This window comes from Salvelinus alpinus, chromosome 17 (genome assembly GCF_045679555.1).
Source record: "Salvelinus alpinus chromosome 17, SLU_Salpinus.1, whole genome shotgun sequence".
NCBI lineage: Eukaryota > Metazoa > Chordata > Actinopteri > Salmoniformes > Salmonidae > Salvelinus > Salvelinus alpinus.
Genome location: NC_092102.1, coordinates 30,678,949 through 30,697,186, shown reverse-complemented (window position 1 = coordinate 30,697,186; position 18,238 = coordinate 30,678,949). Strand labels below are relative to the sequence as shown.

At 44.8% G+C, this 18,238-nt stretch overlaps 1 protein-coding gene across 1 annotated transcript in view; it reads left to right on the top strand.

Moving 5' to 3' along the window:
* The first annotated feature begins 741 nt into the window (after window positions 1-741).
* Window positions 742-18,238, top strand: part of LOC139542729 (voltage-dependent L-type calcium channel subunit alpha-1D-like) — a 197,898-nt gene continuing 180,401 nt past the window's right edge. The window contains exons 1-3 of the mRNA XM_071348510.1: window positions 742-840; window positions 2,170-2,524; window positions 9,456-9,561. Of these exons, the coding sequence (XP_071204611.1) occupies window positions 813-840; window positions 2,170-2,524; window positions 9,456-9,561 (489 nt within the window). The 5' untranslated portion in view covers window positions 742-812. The remainder of the gene's footprint in view (window positions 841-2,169; window positions 2,525-9,455; window positions 9,562-18,238) is intronic.

Here is an 18,238-nt window from a genome sequence, read left to right as displayed (position 1 = left end):
GTGTGTGGTGCGACGACTTGTGTGTGTGCGTAATTTACCACAGGCACATTTGCCTCTGTGATTGCCCTGGGAAGTTATTGAGCAACAAATTGATTAACCTTAAACCTACACATGTTTAATAAAGTTATTACATCGCTGTCACAGTAATGTTAGTGCCATCATTTATTAGTTAGACTTATTCGTTTGATATATTAGGGTTAATTGTATATGTTATTAGGCTATGGATGGCTTATATTGGATTGTTCGTCTCGAGACAGTCGCCCTAGTTGGAAAGGAAAGTCAGGTCGGTCAATGGTGACTATGTCATTTTAATTAATTGGCATTGGCCCAACTCCGAATCCGACTTATTTACAGCACACATCCCTGGCAGAGTACAGTAGAAGGCTATTCTATAGTATAAATGCTGTCTTTAAACGGATTAGCATGGGATGCCAATCGTGCCCATGAGAGAGTGAACAGTGCCACTTTGCACACCTTGGACACAGGGTCCAAAATCACATCTTCGCTTCGTTCTTGAGAGAATGCTGTTGCCATGTTGCTTCAGTAGGCTAAACAAAAAACTATCAACAATCAAATGGACTTGTATGGACCACTGATCCAGGAAAGAATGTAGGCGTCTGTATTTTAGCCAGCTACGATCCATCATGTGAAACACCCGGATGTTGCATTTCAAGGATGTTTGTGGTAGGCTAAATCTCTGAGGTTCTGTGTACTTTATTAAATGTAGTAAAATAATTTTGATTTAACGTTTAGGCTATTATTCCACTTCTATTGTGTTGGGTTTAGAACGGAGTTTCAATGTGGATAAGATAATGCAAAAATCAGAGCAACAGCCCGAAGGTAAATACATCCCTATGATGCTTTTGACTAATTCGTCTCTGGAGCGCTGCGCTGTTGGGAAGAAGCTCGTGCGCTTTTCTATAGTCTTGTATCGGTGTTATCGCATGTGTCTGGTGTGACCTGGAGTCCTATGCTTTCCATTTGTTTTGTGCTGAGAACGTCTCAAATGTTCTTGTTTTTTATTAGCAGTATACTTCACTGATGTCTCAGTAATATATTTGAAAAATCAGCTGTACCTTAAACTTAGTCGTAAGAAAAGGTAGGTTTATTTGTGGATTCATTTGATGGATATTTGGACTATGAATTCTAGTCTAGTTGAGAGGAAACGGTGGAATTCTGTAGATGAAGTTGTATTTGTCAGTACATTTGATATTTTGTTATTTTAATCTTTATCTTTACTCTGCATTGTTGGAAAGGGACCCGTATTTAAGAATTTCACTGTTAGTCTACAGCAGTTTTCTACGATTGAATGTTATTTAAAATAATCTAGACTGACTCAGTTTTGCATCAACAGTTTGTGTACATGCATCCACGACAGATGTTGGATTATTAATTTGTTGTTAGGATTATGTAAAACATTTCACAGTATGTGACAACAGAAATAATTGTTTTTCCCCCACATTATTTTCATTTTTTCCATCATTTTGTCTTTTATGTAGCATCCATATGGTGTACAGAGCACTGACCAGCCTTCCCTTGTATCCTTGGTGTTTTCCTTAGTTGTCAAGGGAATGCTCCCTGTTCAGCTTCCCCCCCCCCCCAATCAAACAATAACAACATCACTATCCTGTCCAAGGATTTCATTGCTTTGATTACAGCTTGCCATTCTGATTAGCTCACCTCAAAATTCATGTTTGGGGATATAAATAACATTTAGTGGTTAGAGATAAAAACAAAATTTAAATGAAGAATTAGATACAACAATAACTAGGCGTACATACTAAATTAAGCACAATCGCTACACTTGTGGGCATTGTAATGTCTCTCTGTGATCTGCATGAAAACAAATGGCGTTAAATGGTTCATTTCGATATTTATGTGTCACATGGCGACTTGTTGGTTAAAAGCATGGCTAGAGGAGGGTTCTGCAGGTTTGGAGCTCTGAAATTCACTGCATAGACAGATCGACTGGTGAGGTCACTGTCACTGAATGTCACACAGTTTATATTGATGCCTCTCTCCCTTCCTCTCTCTTTCCCCTGGTTCTCTCACCATTCTCTCACCTTCACCTTCCCCTTACTCTCTGGCTTACACCTTTCTCTGCTCACCCCCCCTCTCTTCCCCCCCCCCCCCCCTCTCTCACTCTCCCCCTTATCATTCTCTCCTCAGGGGCACAATATGCCAGCAGCACCAGAGCCCCTCCCCCTGGTGATACGCCGGCCCTCTGGTCAGAAAACCCCTCCCAGCCCGAGTCCTGCCCCCAGACTGGCACTATCTCCTGGCAGGCCGAGATCCATGCTGCTCGTAACTCCCAGGGCGACGTCTCCCAGAGCATGAGCGCCCGCAACTCTGTCCCTGGGGCCACGCCTGCACCGGTAGGCTCATTGTCACAGAGGAAGAGGCAACAGTACGCCAAGAGCAAGAAGCAGGGCGGCTCCACCAACAGCAGGCCGCCCAGGGCCCTGTTCTGCCTCACCCTCAACAACCCCATCCGCAGAGCCTGCATCAGCCTGGTGGAGTGGAAGTATCCTTTCTGGGGCTCTCAATGGAGATATACAGGGACTCTGTGTCCACACATGGAAAACACCTGTTGATGTTGGTCTGTTAGTTTACAGGCGAAAGCAGTTCATAATAGTAATTATGGCACGTTTCATCTCCCGATAGTTAGCGTCAGGCCCCCTTCCAAGCAACAAACAAACAAATTCAGTAACAAAATCATTTAGGTTGCAGTCTCCATAGTAAGTATTTTCTCTTCTTCAGCTGAAAACACTCTATCAGACCAGATCCCATCTGAAAACACTCTATCAGACCAGACCCCAGGTGAAAACACTCTATCAGACCAGATCCCATCTGAAAAAACTCTATCAGACCAGACCCCAGCTGAAAACACTCTATCAGACCAGACCCCAGGTGAAAACACTCTATCAGACCAGACCCCAGCTTAAAACACTCTATCAGACCAGACCCCAGCTGAAAACAATCTGTCAGACCAGACCCCAGGTGAAAACACTCTATCAGACCAGACCCCAGCTGAAAACACTCTATCAGACCAGACCCCAGCTGAAAACAATCTATCAGACCAGACCCCAGCTGAAAACACTCTGTCAGACCAGACCCCAGCTGAAAACACTCTATCAGACCAGACCCCAGCTGAAAACACTCTATCAGACCAGACCCCAGGTGGAAACACTCTATCAGACCAGACCCCAGGTGAAAACACTCTATCAGACCAGACCCCAGCTTAAAACACTCTATCAGACCAGACCCCAGCTGGAAACACTCTATCAGACCAGACCCCAGGTGAAAACACTCTATCAGACCAGACCCCAGCTGAAAACACTCTATCAGACCAGACACCAGCTTAAAACACTCTCAGCTGAAAACACTCTATCAGACTAGACCCCAGCTGAAAACACTCTGTCAGACCAGACCCCAGGTGAAAACACTCTGTCAGACCAGACCCCAGGTGAAAACACTCTGTCAGACCAGACCCCAGGTGGAAACACTCTATCAGACCAGACCCCAGGTGAAAACACTCTATCAGACCAGACCCCAGGTGAAAACACTCTATCAGACCAGACCCCAGGTGAAAACACTCTGTCAGACCAGACCCCAGGTGGAAACACTCTATCAGACCAGACCCCAGGTGAAAACACTCTATCAGACCAGACCCCAGGTGAAAACACTCTATCAGACCAGACCCCAGGTGAAAACACTCTATCAGACCAGACCCCAGGTGAAAACACTCTATCAGACCAGACCCCAGGTGAAAACACTCTATCAGACCAGACCCCAGGTGAAAACACTCTATCAGACCAGACCCCAGCTGAAAACACTCTATCAGACCAGACCGCAGGTGAAAACACTCTATCAGACCAGACCCCAGGTGAAAACACTCTATCAGACCAGACCCCAGGTGAAAACACTCTATCAGACCAGACCCCAGCTGAAAACACTCTATCAGACAGGCCCCAGCTGAAAACACTCTATCAGACCAGACCCCAGGTGAAAACACTCTATCAGACCAGACCCCAGCTTAAAACACTCTATCAGACCAGACCCCAGCTGGAAACACTATCAGACCAGACCCCAGGTGAAAACACTCTGTCAGACCAGACCCCAGGTGAAAACACTCTATCAGACCAGACCCCAGCTGAAAACACTCTATCAGACCAGACCCCAGCTGAAAACACTCTATTTTTTTATTTTTATTTTTTATTTCACCTTTATTTAACCAGGTAGGCTAGTTGAGAACAAGTTCTCATTTGCAACTGCGACCTGGCCAAGATAAAGCATAGCAGTGTGAACAGACAACACAGAGTTACACATGGAGTAAACAATAAACAAGTCAATAACATGGTAGAAAAAAAGAGAATCTATATACAATGTGTGCAAAAGGCATGAGGTAGGCAATAAATCGAATAATTACAATTTAGCAGATTAACACTGGAGTGATAAATCATCAGATGATCATGTGCAAGAAGAGATACTGGTGTGCAAAAGAGCAGAAAAGTAAATAAATAAAAGCAGTATGGGGGGTGAGGTAGGTAAATTGGGTGGGTAGTTTACAGATGGACTATGTCTGGTCTATCAGACCAGACCCCAGGTGAAAACACTCTATCAGACCAGATCCCATCTGAAAAAACTCTATCAGACCAGACCCCAGCTGAAAACACTCTATCAGACCAGACCCCAGGTGAAAACACTCTATCAGACCAGACCCCAGCTTAAAACACTCTATCAGACCAGACCCCAGCTGAAAACAATCTGTCAGACCAGACCCCAGGTGAAAACACTCTATCAGACCAGACCCCAGCTGAAAACAATCTATCAGACCAGACCCCAGCTGAAAACACTCTGTCAGACCAGACCCCAGCTGAAAACACTCTATCAGACCAGACCCCAGCTTAAAACACTCTATCAGACCAGACCCCAGCTGGAAACACTCTGTCAGACCAGACCCCAGGTGGAAACACTCTATCAGACCAGACCCCAGGTGAAAACACTCTATCAGACCAGACCCCAGGTGAAAACACTCTATCAGACCAGACCCCAGGTGAAAACACTCTATCAGACCAGACCCCAGGTGAAAACACTCTATCAGACCAGACCCCAGGTGAAAACACTCTATCAGACCAGACCCCAGGTGAAAACACTCTATCAGACCAGACCCCAGGTGAAAACACTCTATCAGACCAGACCCCAGCTGAAAACACTCTATCAGACCAGACCGCAGGTGAAAACACTCTATCAGACCAGACCCCAGGTGAAAACACTCTATCAGACCAGACCCCAGGTGAAAACACTCTATCAGACCAGACCCCAGCTGAAAACACTCTATCAGACAGGCCCCAGCTGAAAACACTCTATCAGACCAGACCCCAGGTGAAAACACTCTATCAGACCAGACCCCAGCTTAAAACACTCTATCAGACCAGACCCCAGCTGGAAACACTATCAGACCAGACCCCAGGTGAAAACACTCTGTCAGACCAGACCCCAGGTGAAAACACTCTATCAGACCAGACCCCAGCTGAAAACACTCTATCAGACCAGACCCCAGCTGAAAACACTCTATTTTTTTATTTTTATTTTTTATTTCACCTTTATTTAACCAGGTAGGCTAGTTGAGAACAAGTTCTCATTTGCAACTGCGACCTGGCCAAGATAAAGCATAGCAGTGTGAACAGACAACACAGAGTTACACATGGAGTAAACAATAAACAAGTCAATAACATGGTAGAAAAAAAGAGAATCTATATACAATGTGTGCAAAAGGCATGAGGTAGGCAATAAATCGAATAATTACAATTTAGCAGATTAACACTGGAGTGATAAATCATCAGATGATCATGTGCAAGAAGAGATACTGGTGTGCAAAAGAGCAGAAAAGTAAATAAATAAAAGCAGTATGGGGGGTGAGGTAGGTAAATTGGGTGGGTAGTTTACAGATGGACTATGTCTGGTCTATCAGACCAGACCCCAGGTGAAAACACTCTATCAGACCAGATCCCATCTGAAAAAACTCTATCAGACCAGACCCCAGCTGAAAACACTCTATCAGACCAGACCCCAGGTGAAAACACTCTATCAGACCAGACCCCAGCTTAAAACACTCTATCAGACCAGACCCCAGCTGAAAACAATCTGTCAGACCAGACCCCAGGTGAAAACACTCTATCAGACCAGACCCCAGCTGAAAACACTCTATCAGACCAGACCCCAGCTGAAAACAATCTATCAGACCAGACCCCAGCTGAAAACACTCTGTCAGACCAGACCCCAGCTGAAAACACTCTATCAGACCAGACCCCAGCTTAAAACACTCTATCAGACCAGACCCCAGCTGGAAACACTCTATCAGACCAGACCCCAGGTGAAAACACTCTATCAGACCAGACCCCAGCTGAAAACACTCTATCAGACCAGACACCAGCTTAAAACACTCTCAGCTGAAAACACTCTATCAGACTAGACCCCAGCTGAAAACACTCTGTCAGACCAGACCCCAGGTGAAAACACTCTGTCAGACCAGACCCCAGGTGAAAACACTCTGTCAGACCAGACCCCAGGTGGAAACACTCTATCAGACCAGACCCCAGGTGAAAACACTCTATCAGACCAGACCCCAGGTGAAAACACTCTATCAGACCAGACCCCAGGTGAAAACACTCTATCAGACCAGACCCCAGGTGAAAACACTCTATCAGACCAGACCCCAGGTGAAAACACTCTATCAGACCAGACCCCAGGTGAAAACACTCTATCAGACCAGACCCCAGGTGAAAACACTCTATCAGACCAGACCCCAGCTGAAAACACTCTGTCAGACCAGACCCCAGGTGAAAACACTCTATCAGACCAGACCCCAGCTGAAAACACTCTATCAGACCAGACCCCAGCTGAAAACACTCTATTTTTTTATTTTTATTTTTTATTTCACCTTTATTTAACCAGGTAGGCTAGTTGAGAACAAGTTCTCATTTGCAACTGCGACCTGGCCAAGATAAAGCATAGCAGTGTGAACAGACAACACAGAGTTACACATGGAGTAAACAATAAACAAGTCAATAACATGGTAGAAAAAAAGAGAATCTATATACAATGTGTGCAAAAGGCATGAGGTAGGCAATAAATCGAATAATTACAATTTAGCAGATTAACACTGGAGTGATAAATCATCAGATGATCATGTGCAAGAAGAGATACTGGTGTGCAAAAGAGCAGAAAAGTAAATAAATAAAAGCAGTATGGGGGGTGAGGTAGGTAAATTGGGTGGGTAGTTTACAGATGGACTATGTCTGGTCTATCAGACCAGACCCCAGGTGAAAACACTCTATCAGACCAGATCCCATCTGAAAAAACTCTATCAGACCAGACCCCAGCTGAAAACACTCTATCAGACCAGACCCCAGGTGAAAACACTCTATCAGACCAGACCCCAGCTTAAAACACTCTATCAGACCAGACCCCAGCTGAAAACAATCTGTCAGACCAGACCCCAGGTGAAAACACTCTATCAGACCAGACCCCAGCTGAAAACACTCTATCAGACCAGACCCCAGCTGAAAACAATCTATCAGACCAGACCCCAGCTGAAAACACTCTGTCAGACCAGACCCCAGCTGAAAACACTCTATCAGACCAGACCCCAGCTGAAAACACTCTATCAGACCAGACCCCAGGTGGAAACACTCTATCAGACCAGACCCCAGGTGAAAACACTCTATCAGACCAGACCCCAGCTTAAAACACTCTATCAGACCAGACCCCAGCTGGAAACACTCTATCAGACCAGACCCCAGGTGAAAACACTCTATCAGACCAGACCCCAGCTGAAAACACTCTATCAGACCAGACACCAGCTTAAAACACTCTCAGCTGAAAACACTCTATCAGACTAGACCCCAGCTGAAAACACTCTGTCAGACCAGACCCCAGGTGAAAACACTCTGTCAGACCAGACCCCAGGTGAAAACACTCTGTCAGACCAGACCCCAGGTGGAAACATTCTATCAGACCAGACCCCAGGTGAAAACACTCTATCAGACCAGACCCCAGGTGAAAACACTCTATCAGACCAGACCCCAGGTGAAAACACTCTATCAGACCAGACCCCAGGTGAAAACACTCTATCAGACCAGACCCCAGGTGAAAACACTCTATCAGACCAGACCCCAGGTGAAAACACTCTATCAGACCAGACCCCAGGTGAAAACACTCTATCAGACCAGACCCCAGCTGAAAACACTCTATCAGACCAGACCCCAGGTGAAAACACTCTATCAGACCAGACCCCAGGTGAAAACACTCTATCAGACCAGACCCCAGGTGAAAACACTCTATCAGACCAGACCCCAGCTGAAAACACTCTATCAGACAGGCCCCAGCTGAAAACACTCTATCAGACCAGACCCCAGGTGAAAACACTCTATCAGACCAGACCCCAGCTTAAAACACTCTATCAGACCAGACCCCAGCTGGAAACACTATCAGACCAGACCCCAGGTGAAAACACTCTGTCAGACCAGACCCCAGGTGAAAACATTCTATCAGACCAGACCCCAGCTGAAAACACTCTATCAGACCAGACCCCAGCTGAAAACACTCTATTTTTTTATTTTTATTTTTTATTTCACCTTTATTTAACCAGGTAGGCTAGTTGAGAACAAGTTCTCATTTGCAACTGCGACCTGGCCAAGATAAAGCATAGCAGTGTGAACAGACAACACAGAGTTACACATGGAGTAAACAATAAACAAGTCAATAACATGGTAGAAAAAAAGAGAATCTATATACAATGTGTGCAAAAGGCATGAGGTAGGCAATAAATCGAATAATTACAATTTAGCAGATTAACACTGGAGTGATAAATCATCAGATGATCATGTGCAAGAAGAGATACTGGTGTGCAAAAGAGCAGAAAAGTAAATAAATAAAAGCAGTATGGGGGGTGAGGTAGGTAAATTGGGTGGGTAGTTTACAGATGGACTATGTCTGGTCTATCAGACCAGACCCCAGGTGAAAACACTCTATCAGACCAGACCCCAGGTGAAAACACTCTATCAGACCAGACCCCAGCTGAAAACACTCTATCAGACCAGACCCCAGGTGAAAACACTCTATCAGACCAGACCCCAGCTGAAAACAGTCTAAAGAGTTCATTTGAGTTTAGTTCTGAAAGCAGCCATCACAGAACGTATCCAGTGTGTTTTCTAAAGATGATGCATTAAGACAATCCCATGATAAGGAGTCATTTCCCTACCATATATCAAAATTATGATGTTGCTGTATTTAAACATGTTTGCTTTGATCATTGTTTTTTTAATTTCATAAGATCCAAGATAATTTCTGGATTTCCCCCCTGCCTTTACATGACTGCAATGTGCTCTATCTATTTATGCTCACGTATTGACTGTGTACTGTGAACATTGTTCCTTGACCGTGTGCCTCAGACCCTTTGATATCTTTATACTGCTCTCTATTTTTGCCAACTGTGTGGCCTTAGCTGTTTACATCCCCTTCCCTGAGGACGACTCCAACTCCACCAACCACGACCTGGTGAGTAGTCTATTCAATCCTACAGTATAGCTGGGCTTCAGGAAGTGAAAATGGTCTATTGTATTTCTGTGATTCTTTTTTTCTTCTACTGAATACTGAATTGACCATGTCATGGATGGACCATGTTACACCTTCATCAGAGTACGTCTGCGGAATCAGTGTACATTCAGGAATTGCACTGTTTTATGGCTGAAACGCGTTGGTTCTACTTTTAATAATAAAGACGTTTTTCATTTAATTCCATTGTCCTCCAAGAGTTTCTGAATCTCTTCTCTACTTCTGTACCCTGTATGGCGTCAGGGGTTTCCTGACACCATATGGTAATGTGTCATGCTTCTTTTGTTGACATAAACGGTATGCTATGCTAGTCTGTTCTGGAGGTCATCTGTCCTATGTGTCACACCCAGTCTCTTCCACATACAGTAGTGAGGGCTTGGAGATGAGAAACCCTGTTAGTTTGTTTATGGTGTTGATATAATCATACACACAGACTGTGTGTGCAGTGCAGCATAACAGCAACGAGTAATTTAAAATGATGAAATAGAATCATTTACAATGAGCAGTTATAATTAGAATTAAAATGATAGTTCTATGATCATTTATATGTCAATCAACAGTCTTTAACAGTGATCAGAAAACAGATTATAATTATCTAGATGTAACAGGTGCCTGTCAAATGTCTTGTTCAATTCCATTTTGACACCCAGAGCTGTATACTTGTGTGATAGATTGACCATCTATCTCAGTTCTATTCCATCTCCCAGCATGCACTGTATATCCAATGGCGTGCCAGTCTCTAGAAATAAACTACAAATCAATTTGATCGTCAGGCCTCTAACTGTTAGAATGTGAAAAGATGGCCGTTCTCTTTAGATGATTTATAGTGGAAGACACATGCCCAGACACATCCCCATGATCCCTAAACAGATGGAGGAAACAGAGTATTAACGCTCCCCAAGTCTCTAGTCAGCAGCATCTCATGTCCAACCTTTATTTGATGGTTTTCACTATTCTGAGTTCTCGTCAGAATAAACAATAGCAGGAAGGAAATCATATCATTTAATGATGTTGTAAATTTCTTGTGGTATAAGTCTGTTTTGAACACATTTTGAGAGAGAAATGTACAGCGTCACCGCCTCTTGTTTCTTGTGTATGACTTGTATAGAAGCAGTAGGCAGTATTGTGTCGACAGTGGAAGACGCTGATTCCGCCATCAGGGTTATTATTGAAGTGAAAGCTAGAGTGAACTGAGTCACTGATTGGTTTTCCCTTAGTACAGTAGTTAGGTCAAATATTTCTAAAATTATATTATCATCATCTGAGGATTTCTACTGTGAAACCGTAGAGATTCAGGTGATTGGGACATGTTAACTTCCTGTCTTCGTTAAAGCAGATAGTTTATGGTATCTAAAGTCTTTCTGGGAAATGTGGTTTTAGATTTCTTTGAACCTGTTGTGTGAGTTGGCGTGAGTTAGCTACTTTCCAGTGTCTTTGCACAACAGACAGACAGACAGACAGTTGCATCAAGACAGAGGAGCCTGCGTCATATGGCCTTTCCTTGTCTGCTCTCACAATAACATTACTGAACAGGGAGGGGTATGTCTGTGTGTGATTAATATGCTAGCATGAATTAAACCTAAACTAACAGGTGTGTGTGTGTGTGTGTCTGTGAAAGGTCCTAATCTGTCAAAACCTTGAATACACGCTCTCTTAGGGGGTAATCGACATTGGAACACTGTAATGGATCAGTAAAAGTTCTGATCGGGAGCATGAATGAGTGTGTGTCTTGAGGAGGATTGAGTGTCCTGCTGTGTGATGGTCTCTTAGGGGCTTGAGACCTTCTCCCTCTCAGTGTGTATCATTGAGCATGACTACTCACGCCAGTGTGGCTCTTTATCTGTGGGAATATGTGCTAGGAATATCCTAGTTTGAGTGTGTGTGTGTGTGTGTGTGTGTGTGTGTGTGTGTGTGTGTGTGTGTGTGTGTGTGTGTGTGTGTGTGTGTGTGTGTGTGTGTGTGTGTGTGTGTGTGTGTGTGTGTGTGTGTGTGTGTGTGTGTGTGCGTGCGTGCGTGCGTGCGTGCGTGCGTGCGTGCGTGCGTGCGTGCGTGCGTGCGTGCGTGCGTGCTCACACGTGTGATTGTGTGTGTGGCCAGGTTTGGAGGATTAAGCTGTGCTGTGGATTAGTGGGCAGTAGATGAGGTTGGGGAGGGGGAGAGAAGGAGAGGGAGAAGGAGAAGGAGAGGGAGAGAGAGGGCAGGGTGTAGGCCGGGAGAGGGAGAGTGGGCAGGGTGTAGGCCGGGAGAGGGAGAGGGGGCAGGGTGTAGGCCAGGAGAGGCAGAGGGGGCAGGGTGTAGGCCGGAAGAGGCAGAGGGGGCAGGGTGTAGGCTGGGGCAGGGTGTAGGCTGGGGCAGGGTGTAGGCTGGGGCAGGGTGTAGGCCAGGAGAGGGGGCAGGGCGTGGGCAGGGTGTAGGCCAGGAGAGGGAGAGGGAGCAGGGTGTAGGCCAGGAGAGGGAGAGGGGGCAGGGTATAGGCCGGGGCAGGGTGTAGGCCAGGAGAGGGGGCAAGGTGTAGGCCGGGGCAGGGAGCAGGGTGTAGGCCAGGGCAGGGTGTAGGCCAGGAGAGGCAGAGGGAGAGGGGGCAGGGTGTAGGCCAGGAGAGGGAGAGGGAGCAGGGTGTAGGCCAGGAGAGGGAGAGGGGGCAGGGTGTAGGCCAGGAGAGGGAGAGGGGGCAGGGTGTAGGCCGGGGCACGGTGTAGGCCGCGCGTGGGAGGTGGATCTGTGAAATGAAGGAGGGTTTAACAGTGGATAATGTGACTGTCTCTGTTTGGGTCTGACCCCTGCTGTGGCTCTGGCTGTGGCTGAATGATGATTAGGATCATATTGAGCTTGGCTATGATTTGGTGGGTACTTATACTTATGACGTCTCCTTTGACCACTAGCATACTGCATGGCCAATTCATATAATTCATAATCCAATGAGCGTGCCAGGAGCCAACAGTTACAGCATAAACAAACAGTATATGTATGTGTATATGTATGTACTGTATCTATGTGTATATGTATGTATATTTTTTACTGCTCTAGGGATATAATTATTGTTTGGATAACCTTATTTATTATTATGTATTGATTTTTATCAATTTAAAAACTTTTTATGCGATGCGCACTGCAGAGAACACCGGAAGAAGAATTATCATTGAATTATCGCCGTGAATAATGTAATGTTTGGTTATTTGTCAATTAATCCCGTAAGGGATGTTTTGCCAACTGGCGATTTGACACAGAAATAAAATGTAATTCATTCATTTTTAAATAAACATTTAATTCAACAGTTCAATAACACTGGAAAGACAATCCAAATAAAACACCAAGGACTGATGTTTACTGTCCTTTGTGTTACTTTGTTTGGGGATTTTATTCCCCAGAGATACTTTCATGTAGAGAACAATTGTTTATGGGTGGTTTATTTGATTATTTGTTGTCAAGGTCTCAGTTTAGATGGAATAGGATGGCTGAATCCGTCCAATCACCAAATATTTATACCATATGTTAGTTGGGATCTGAGATAAAGCTTTTTTTTATGTTATTGTTACTCAATGAGTTGAAAGGGAGAGTGGCCCAGCAGTCTAAGGCACTGCATCTCAGTGCAAGAGGCTTCACTACAGTCCCTGGTTCGAATCCAGGCTGTATCACATCCGGCCGTGATTGGGAGTCCCATAGGGTGGCGCACAATTGGCCCAGTGTCGTCCGGGGTAGGCCGTCATTGTAAATAAGAATTTGTTCTTATCTGACTTGCCGAGGTAAATAAATCAAAATTAAGGGGTTTTGGGCTGCATTCCATTCTGAGCCTAACAGACATTGTCGTGGAGAAAAAGGTGTAAAGCCATGTTAGTGTTTTAAAAGGTTGTCCTGTCTTAGTGGGTGAATTTGCCCTCACTGCTTTTAGAACCAATTGTGTATATGTGTGTGTGTGTGTATATATGTATGTGTGTGTGTGTGTGTGTGTGTGTTTCCGTATAATATGTGTGTGTTATTCATGACATATTCAACAAACAGCATTCTGTGCAGACAAAATGTATTGTGTGTGTGTGTGTGTGTGTGTGTGTGTGTGTGTGTGTGTGTGTGTGTGTGTGTGTGTGTGTGTGTGTGTGTGTGTGTGTGTGTCTTGTTCCTGAAGAAAATGTCAGGTTGCGTCTTACTCTCTGTCAGGGATTAAAGGTTTTGCCACAAAGGAGAGGAAATGAGACTCAGGCTAAACAGCATACTGGCCATGTGCGTGTGTGTGTGCGTGTGTGTGACAGCGAGAGCGAGATAGAAAGATAGAGGCAGACTTTTTGTGAATGTGTTAAGAGGATTTCTTTATTCCACTGTAAGACTCTCTGTCTCCCAGTCTCACTGTTTATTTCTTTCTCTTGAAGTCTGATAGGTTGACTACCTACTAAAAACTTTAGTACTGGGTTGTAAAATCTATCTAATTTGAAAAATGGAAATGTTGGCTGAGATACAGTGGCCAGCTTGTGTACGAACACTACTTCCCCAGGATGGTGAGTTCTATTATTTTGGTGGGGTTCCCACTTTCCACTGTTTGGGTTGTGTTACTCAAATCAAATCAAAGTTTATTTGTCAAACTCACAGGTTACAGAATAGTATACTCAGTACAATGAAATGCTTACTTGTCAGCTCTCCTCTCATTAGTGCAACAGTTACAAAAGAAGTACAGTATATTTGAGTGCATGGTTATAATGCTACTCTAAGAACACAGGTGTTAGTATGAAAGGTCTTATCCCCATTTGAGACCACGTACACGGAGTGTACAAAACATTAGGAACACCTGCTCTTTCCATGACAGACTGACCAGGTGAAAGCTATGATCCCTTATTGATGTCACTTGTTAAATCCACTTCAATCACTGTAGCTGAAGGGGAGGAGAAAGGTTAGAGAAGGATGTTTAAGCCTTGAGATAATTGAAACATGGATTGTGTATATGTGCCGTTCAGAGGGTGAATGGGCAAGACAAAATATTGAAGTGCCTTTGAACAGGGTATGGTAGTAGGTGCTAGGCGCACCGCTTTGAGTGTGTCAAGAACTGCAATGCTGCTGGGTTTTTCACACTCAACAGTTTCCCATCTGTATCAAGAATGGTCCACCACTTGACACAACTGAGGGAAGTATTGGAGTCAACAGAGCCAGCATCCCTCTGTAACGATTTCAACACCTTGTAGAGTCCATGTCCTAACGAAGTGAGGCTCTTCTGAGGGCAAAAAGGGGTGCAACTCAATATTAGGAAGCTTGATGTTCATTGTTGTTCACTATAATAGCACAGTACAGTTTAAACTGGGGCTTGGGAGGGTGGCAGTGCTGAGAGCAGATATCCATTGATCGTATCATGCTCCCAGAGCTGTGTGGTGCGTGACAGGGTATGAGGCTGGGCGAGGCGTTGCACCCCAGGCAGCATTATTACAGCCTCATTTCAGCTTGCGCCTCATTACAAACAGGAAGTGCTCTGCTGTCCTCGGGGGGAGCCGGCCGCTTCGAGACTAACACACTGAGCCTGGATGCTGGGCTTTAAAATTAGACACACACACACACGTAGTACACGTGCACCATGCGGACACACACACATGTAGTACACGTGCACCATGTAGACACACACGTAGTACACGTGCACCATGCGGACACACACACGTACACAAATCCTAAATCTTAAGCACACGTGCACGTACACACACTTTGACACTATATTAATAGTTTAGGGAATGCTATAAATTTACCCTCACGCCAGAGGAAAACACTGTTCTCAGTCCCCTCACTAGATAACCTAAATGTTACCACAGCAGAGTGTGTAGGCAGGCATCTTACAGCCGACTGGTCAGGGCTCAGAGCCAGCAGTCAGCAGTCAGAGGCATGAATGGCAACAACAAAATGAAAACCACACACTGTACAACACAATACAAAGACAGCCTCTCTCTTCCCCGGGTCTGTGGAGAACAGAAACAAATGTTTGCATGCAGAACTTGTTTACATTATCATTCATTTCAACTTAATGGTGTGAGAATGTTCTCCTTTTTCCAGTGTGGCTTTTGACGCTCTAAATAATTACAAGTTCAACACATATCCTTGTGTGTATCTGGATGAAATCGAGAGGAGAGAGGAGGACCAGCACTTCCCTCCTGTTTTCCACAGTATTACCCTCACACTGTGATCACGCACGCATGCAGTGTGTGTGTGTGTGTGTGTGTGTGTGTGTGTGTGTGTGTGTGTGTGTGTGTGTGTGTGTGTGTGTGTGTGTGTGTGTGTGTGTGTGTGTGTGTGTGTGTGTGTGTGTGTGTGTGTGTGTGTGTGTGTGTGTGTGTGTGTGTGTGTGTGTGTGTGTGTGTGTGTGTGTGCGTGTGTGTGGAATGTCAACAGAATTTTGTCCCGCAGAGTGGGTCTTGGGTCTGGGTGAGGTGTCAACAATTTTTCGTCACTGGTGCTTTTAGGTCTTGTGAAATGTCAACAGCAGTTGGCTTCACGCGTGTTAGTCTCATGTCACTTATTTTGTTTTGTGAAATGTCAACAGAGTAGCAGTCACTGTATGTCTAGGCCCTAAAGTGGTTTGTGTTTTAGATGTTTTATTGTCACATACGTGTGTGTGTGTGTGTGTGTGTGTATTCTATCCTATTGTTGCCTAAGAGTAAAAAAAAATACTTGTCAGATCCATCACATGACCATGTGGTCAAGCTGCCCTCATGGCTTTAGTTCCTCTGACAATAGTCATGTTCTGGTGGATGGGGATGTAGTGGCCCTGGTTCAGTAATTTTATCTCTCTGGTGGATGGGGATGTAGTGGCCCTGGTTCGGTCATTTTATCTCTCTGGTGGATCGGGATGTAGTGGCCTTGGTTCAGTAATTTTATCTCTCTGGTGGATGGGGATGTAGTGGCCCTGGTTCGGTAATTTTATCTCTCTGGTGGATGGGGATGTAGTGGCCCTGGTTCAGTAATTTTATCTCTCTGGTGGATCGGGATGTAGTGGCCCTGGTTCGGTCATTTTATCTCTCTGGTGGATGGGGATGTAGTGGCCCTGGTTCGGTCATTTTATCTCTCTGGTGGATGGGGATGTAGTGGCCTTGGTTCAGTAATTTTATCTCTCTGGTGGATCGGGATGTAGTGGCCCTGGTTCGGACATTTTATCTCTCTGGTGGATGGGGATGTAGTGGCCTTGGTTCAGTAATTTTATCTCTCTGGTGGATCGGGATGTAGTGGCCCTGGTTCGGTCATTTGATCTCTTTGTGAGATGGGGATGGGGGATAATGATAGGGATGATGAGGATGATGATGAAGACAGAGATGTTGAGTGATGATGATGATGTGGATGAGAATTCTGCTGCTGCCGCTGATGGTGACGATGATGATGATGATGGAATGGAAGGATTGTAAACAGTGTGCTAGCTGTGAGAGAGCTCGTTTGTTTTAATCCTGCCTTCTAAAGCCCAGTGAGAGCGGATTACTGCAGCCATGCCTGTGCAGCTGGAACGTGCCTGGCTGCCTGCAGCCTGATGCTTGTTACACCATTTTGTCATCAAATGTCCTCTGTCATCAATCTCTCTGTGTTGTCAGAGAGTCATCCTCTCATTTCCTTTCTCAGCTGTTTCCTCACTCACTCAATCACAAAGTCACTTTTCTGGACCCATGATGATGGGTTATGGGGATAGAGAGATGGAGGGAGCAGTGATTAGGTTGGAATGGGTTTGACATGAGGATCGGGAGGGTTGATTTGATTTATTAGGATCCACATTAGCCGACGCTAATGGAGACAGCTAGTCTTACTGGGGTCCCATATATAATGAAAAATACATTACAGACAAAAGACTTTACAATTTACATACACACACTACATGTTCATGTTTTTAAATGTATCTATTAGTTCCACGTACATGTCAGTACATACACACAACAAGTAGGTCACATGGGGGAGAGGCATTGTGCCGTGAGGTGTTGCTTTATTTGTTTTTTGAAACCAGGTTTTCTGTTCACTTGTGCTATATAAGATGGAAGGGAGTTCCATTCAATCATGACTCTGTATAATAGTGTACGTTTCCTTGAATTTGTTCTGGACCTGGTGACTGAAAAGACCCCTGGTGGCATGTCTGGTGGGGTAAGTGTGTGTGTTGGTGATGTGTGTAAGTTGACTATGCAAACAATTTGGAATTTCCAACACATGAATGTTTCTTATAATAACAACAAGTAACGTAGTCAGTCTTTCCTCAACTCTTAGCCAAGAGAGACTGGAATGCAGAGGTTTATATCCGCCCTCTGATTACAATGTAGAGCAAGATGTTCTGCTCTGTTCTGGACCAGCTGCAGCTTAACTAGGTCTTTCCTTGTAACACTTGACCATGTGATGACAATAATCAAGATAATTTAAACTAGAGCCTGCAGGACTTGCTTTGTGGTGTGGTGTGGTGTCAAAAAAGCAGATAATCTCTTCATTACGGACAGACCATCTCCCCAACCATTGAATCTATATGTTTTGACCATGACAGTTTACAATCTAAGGTAATGGCAAGTAATTTAATCTCCTCACCTTGTTCATTACCAGATACAGCTGAGGTTTAGAACTTAGGGAATGATTTGTACCAAATACAATGCTCTTAGTTTTAGAGATGTTCAGGACCAGTTTTTTACTGGCGACCCATTGC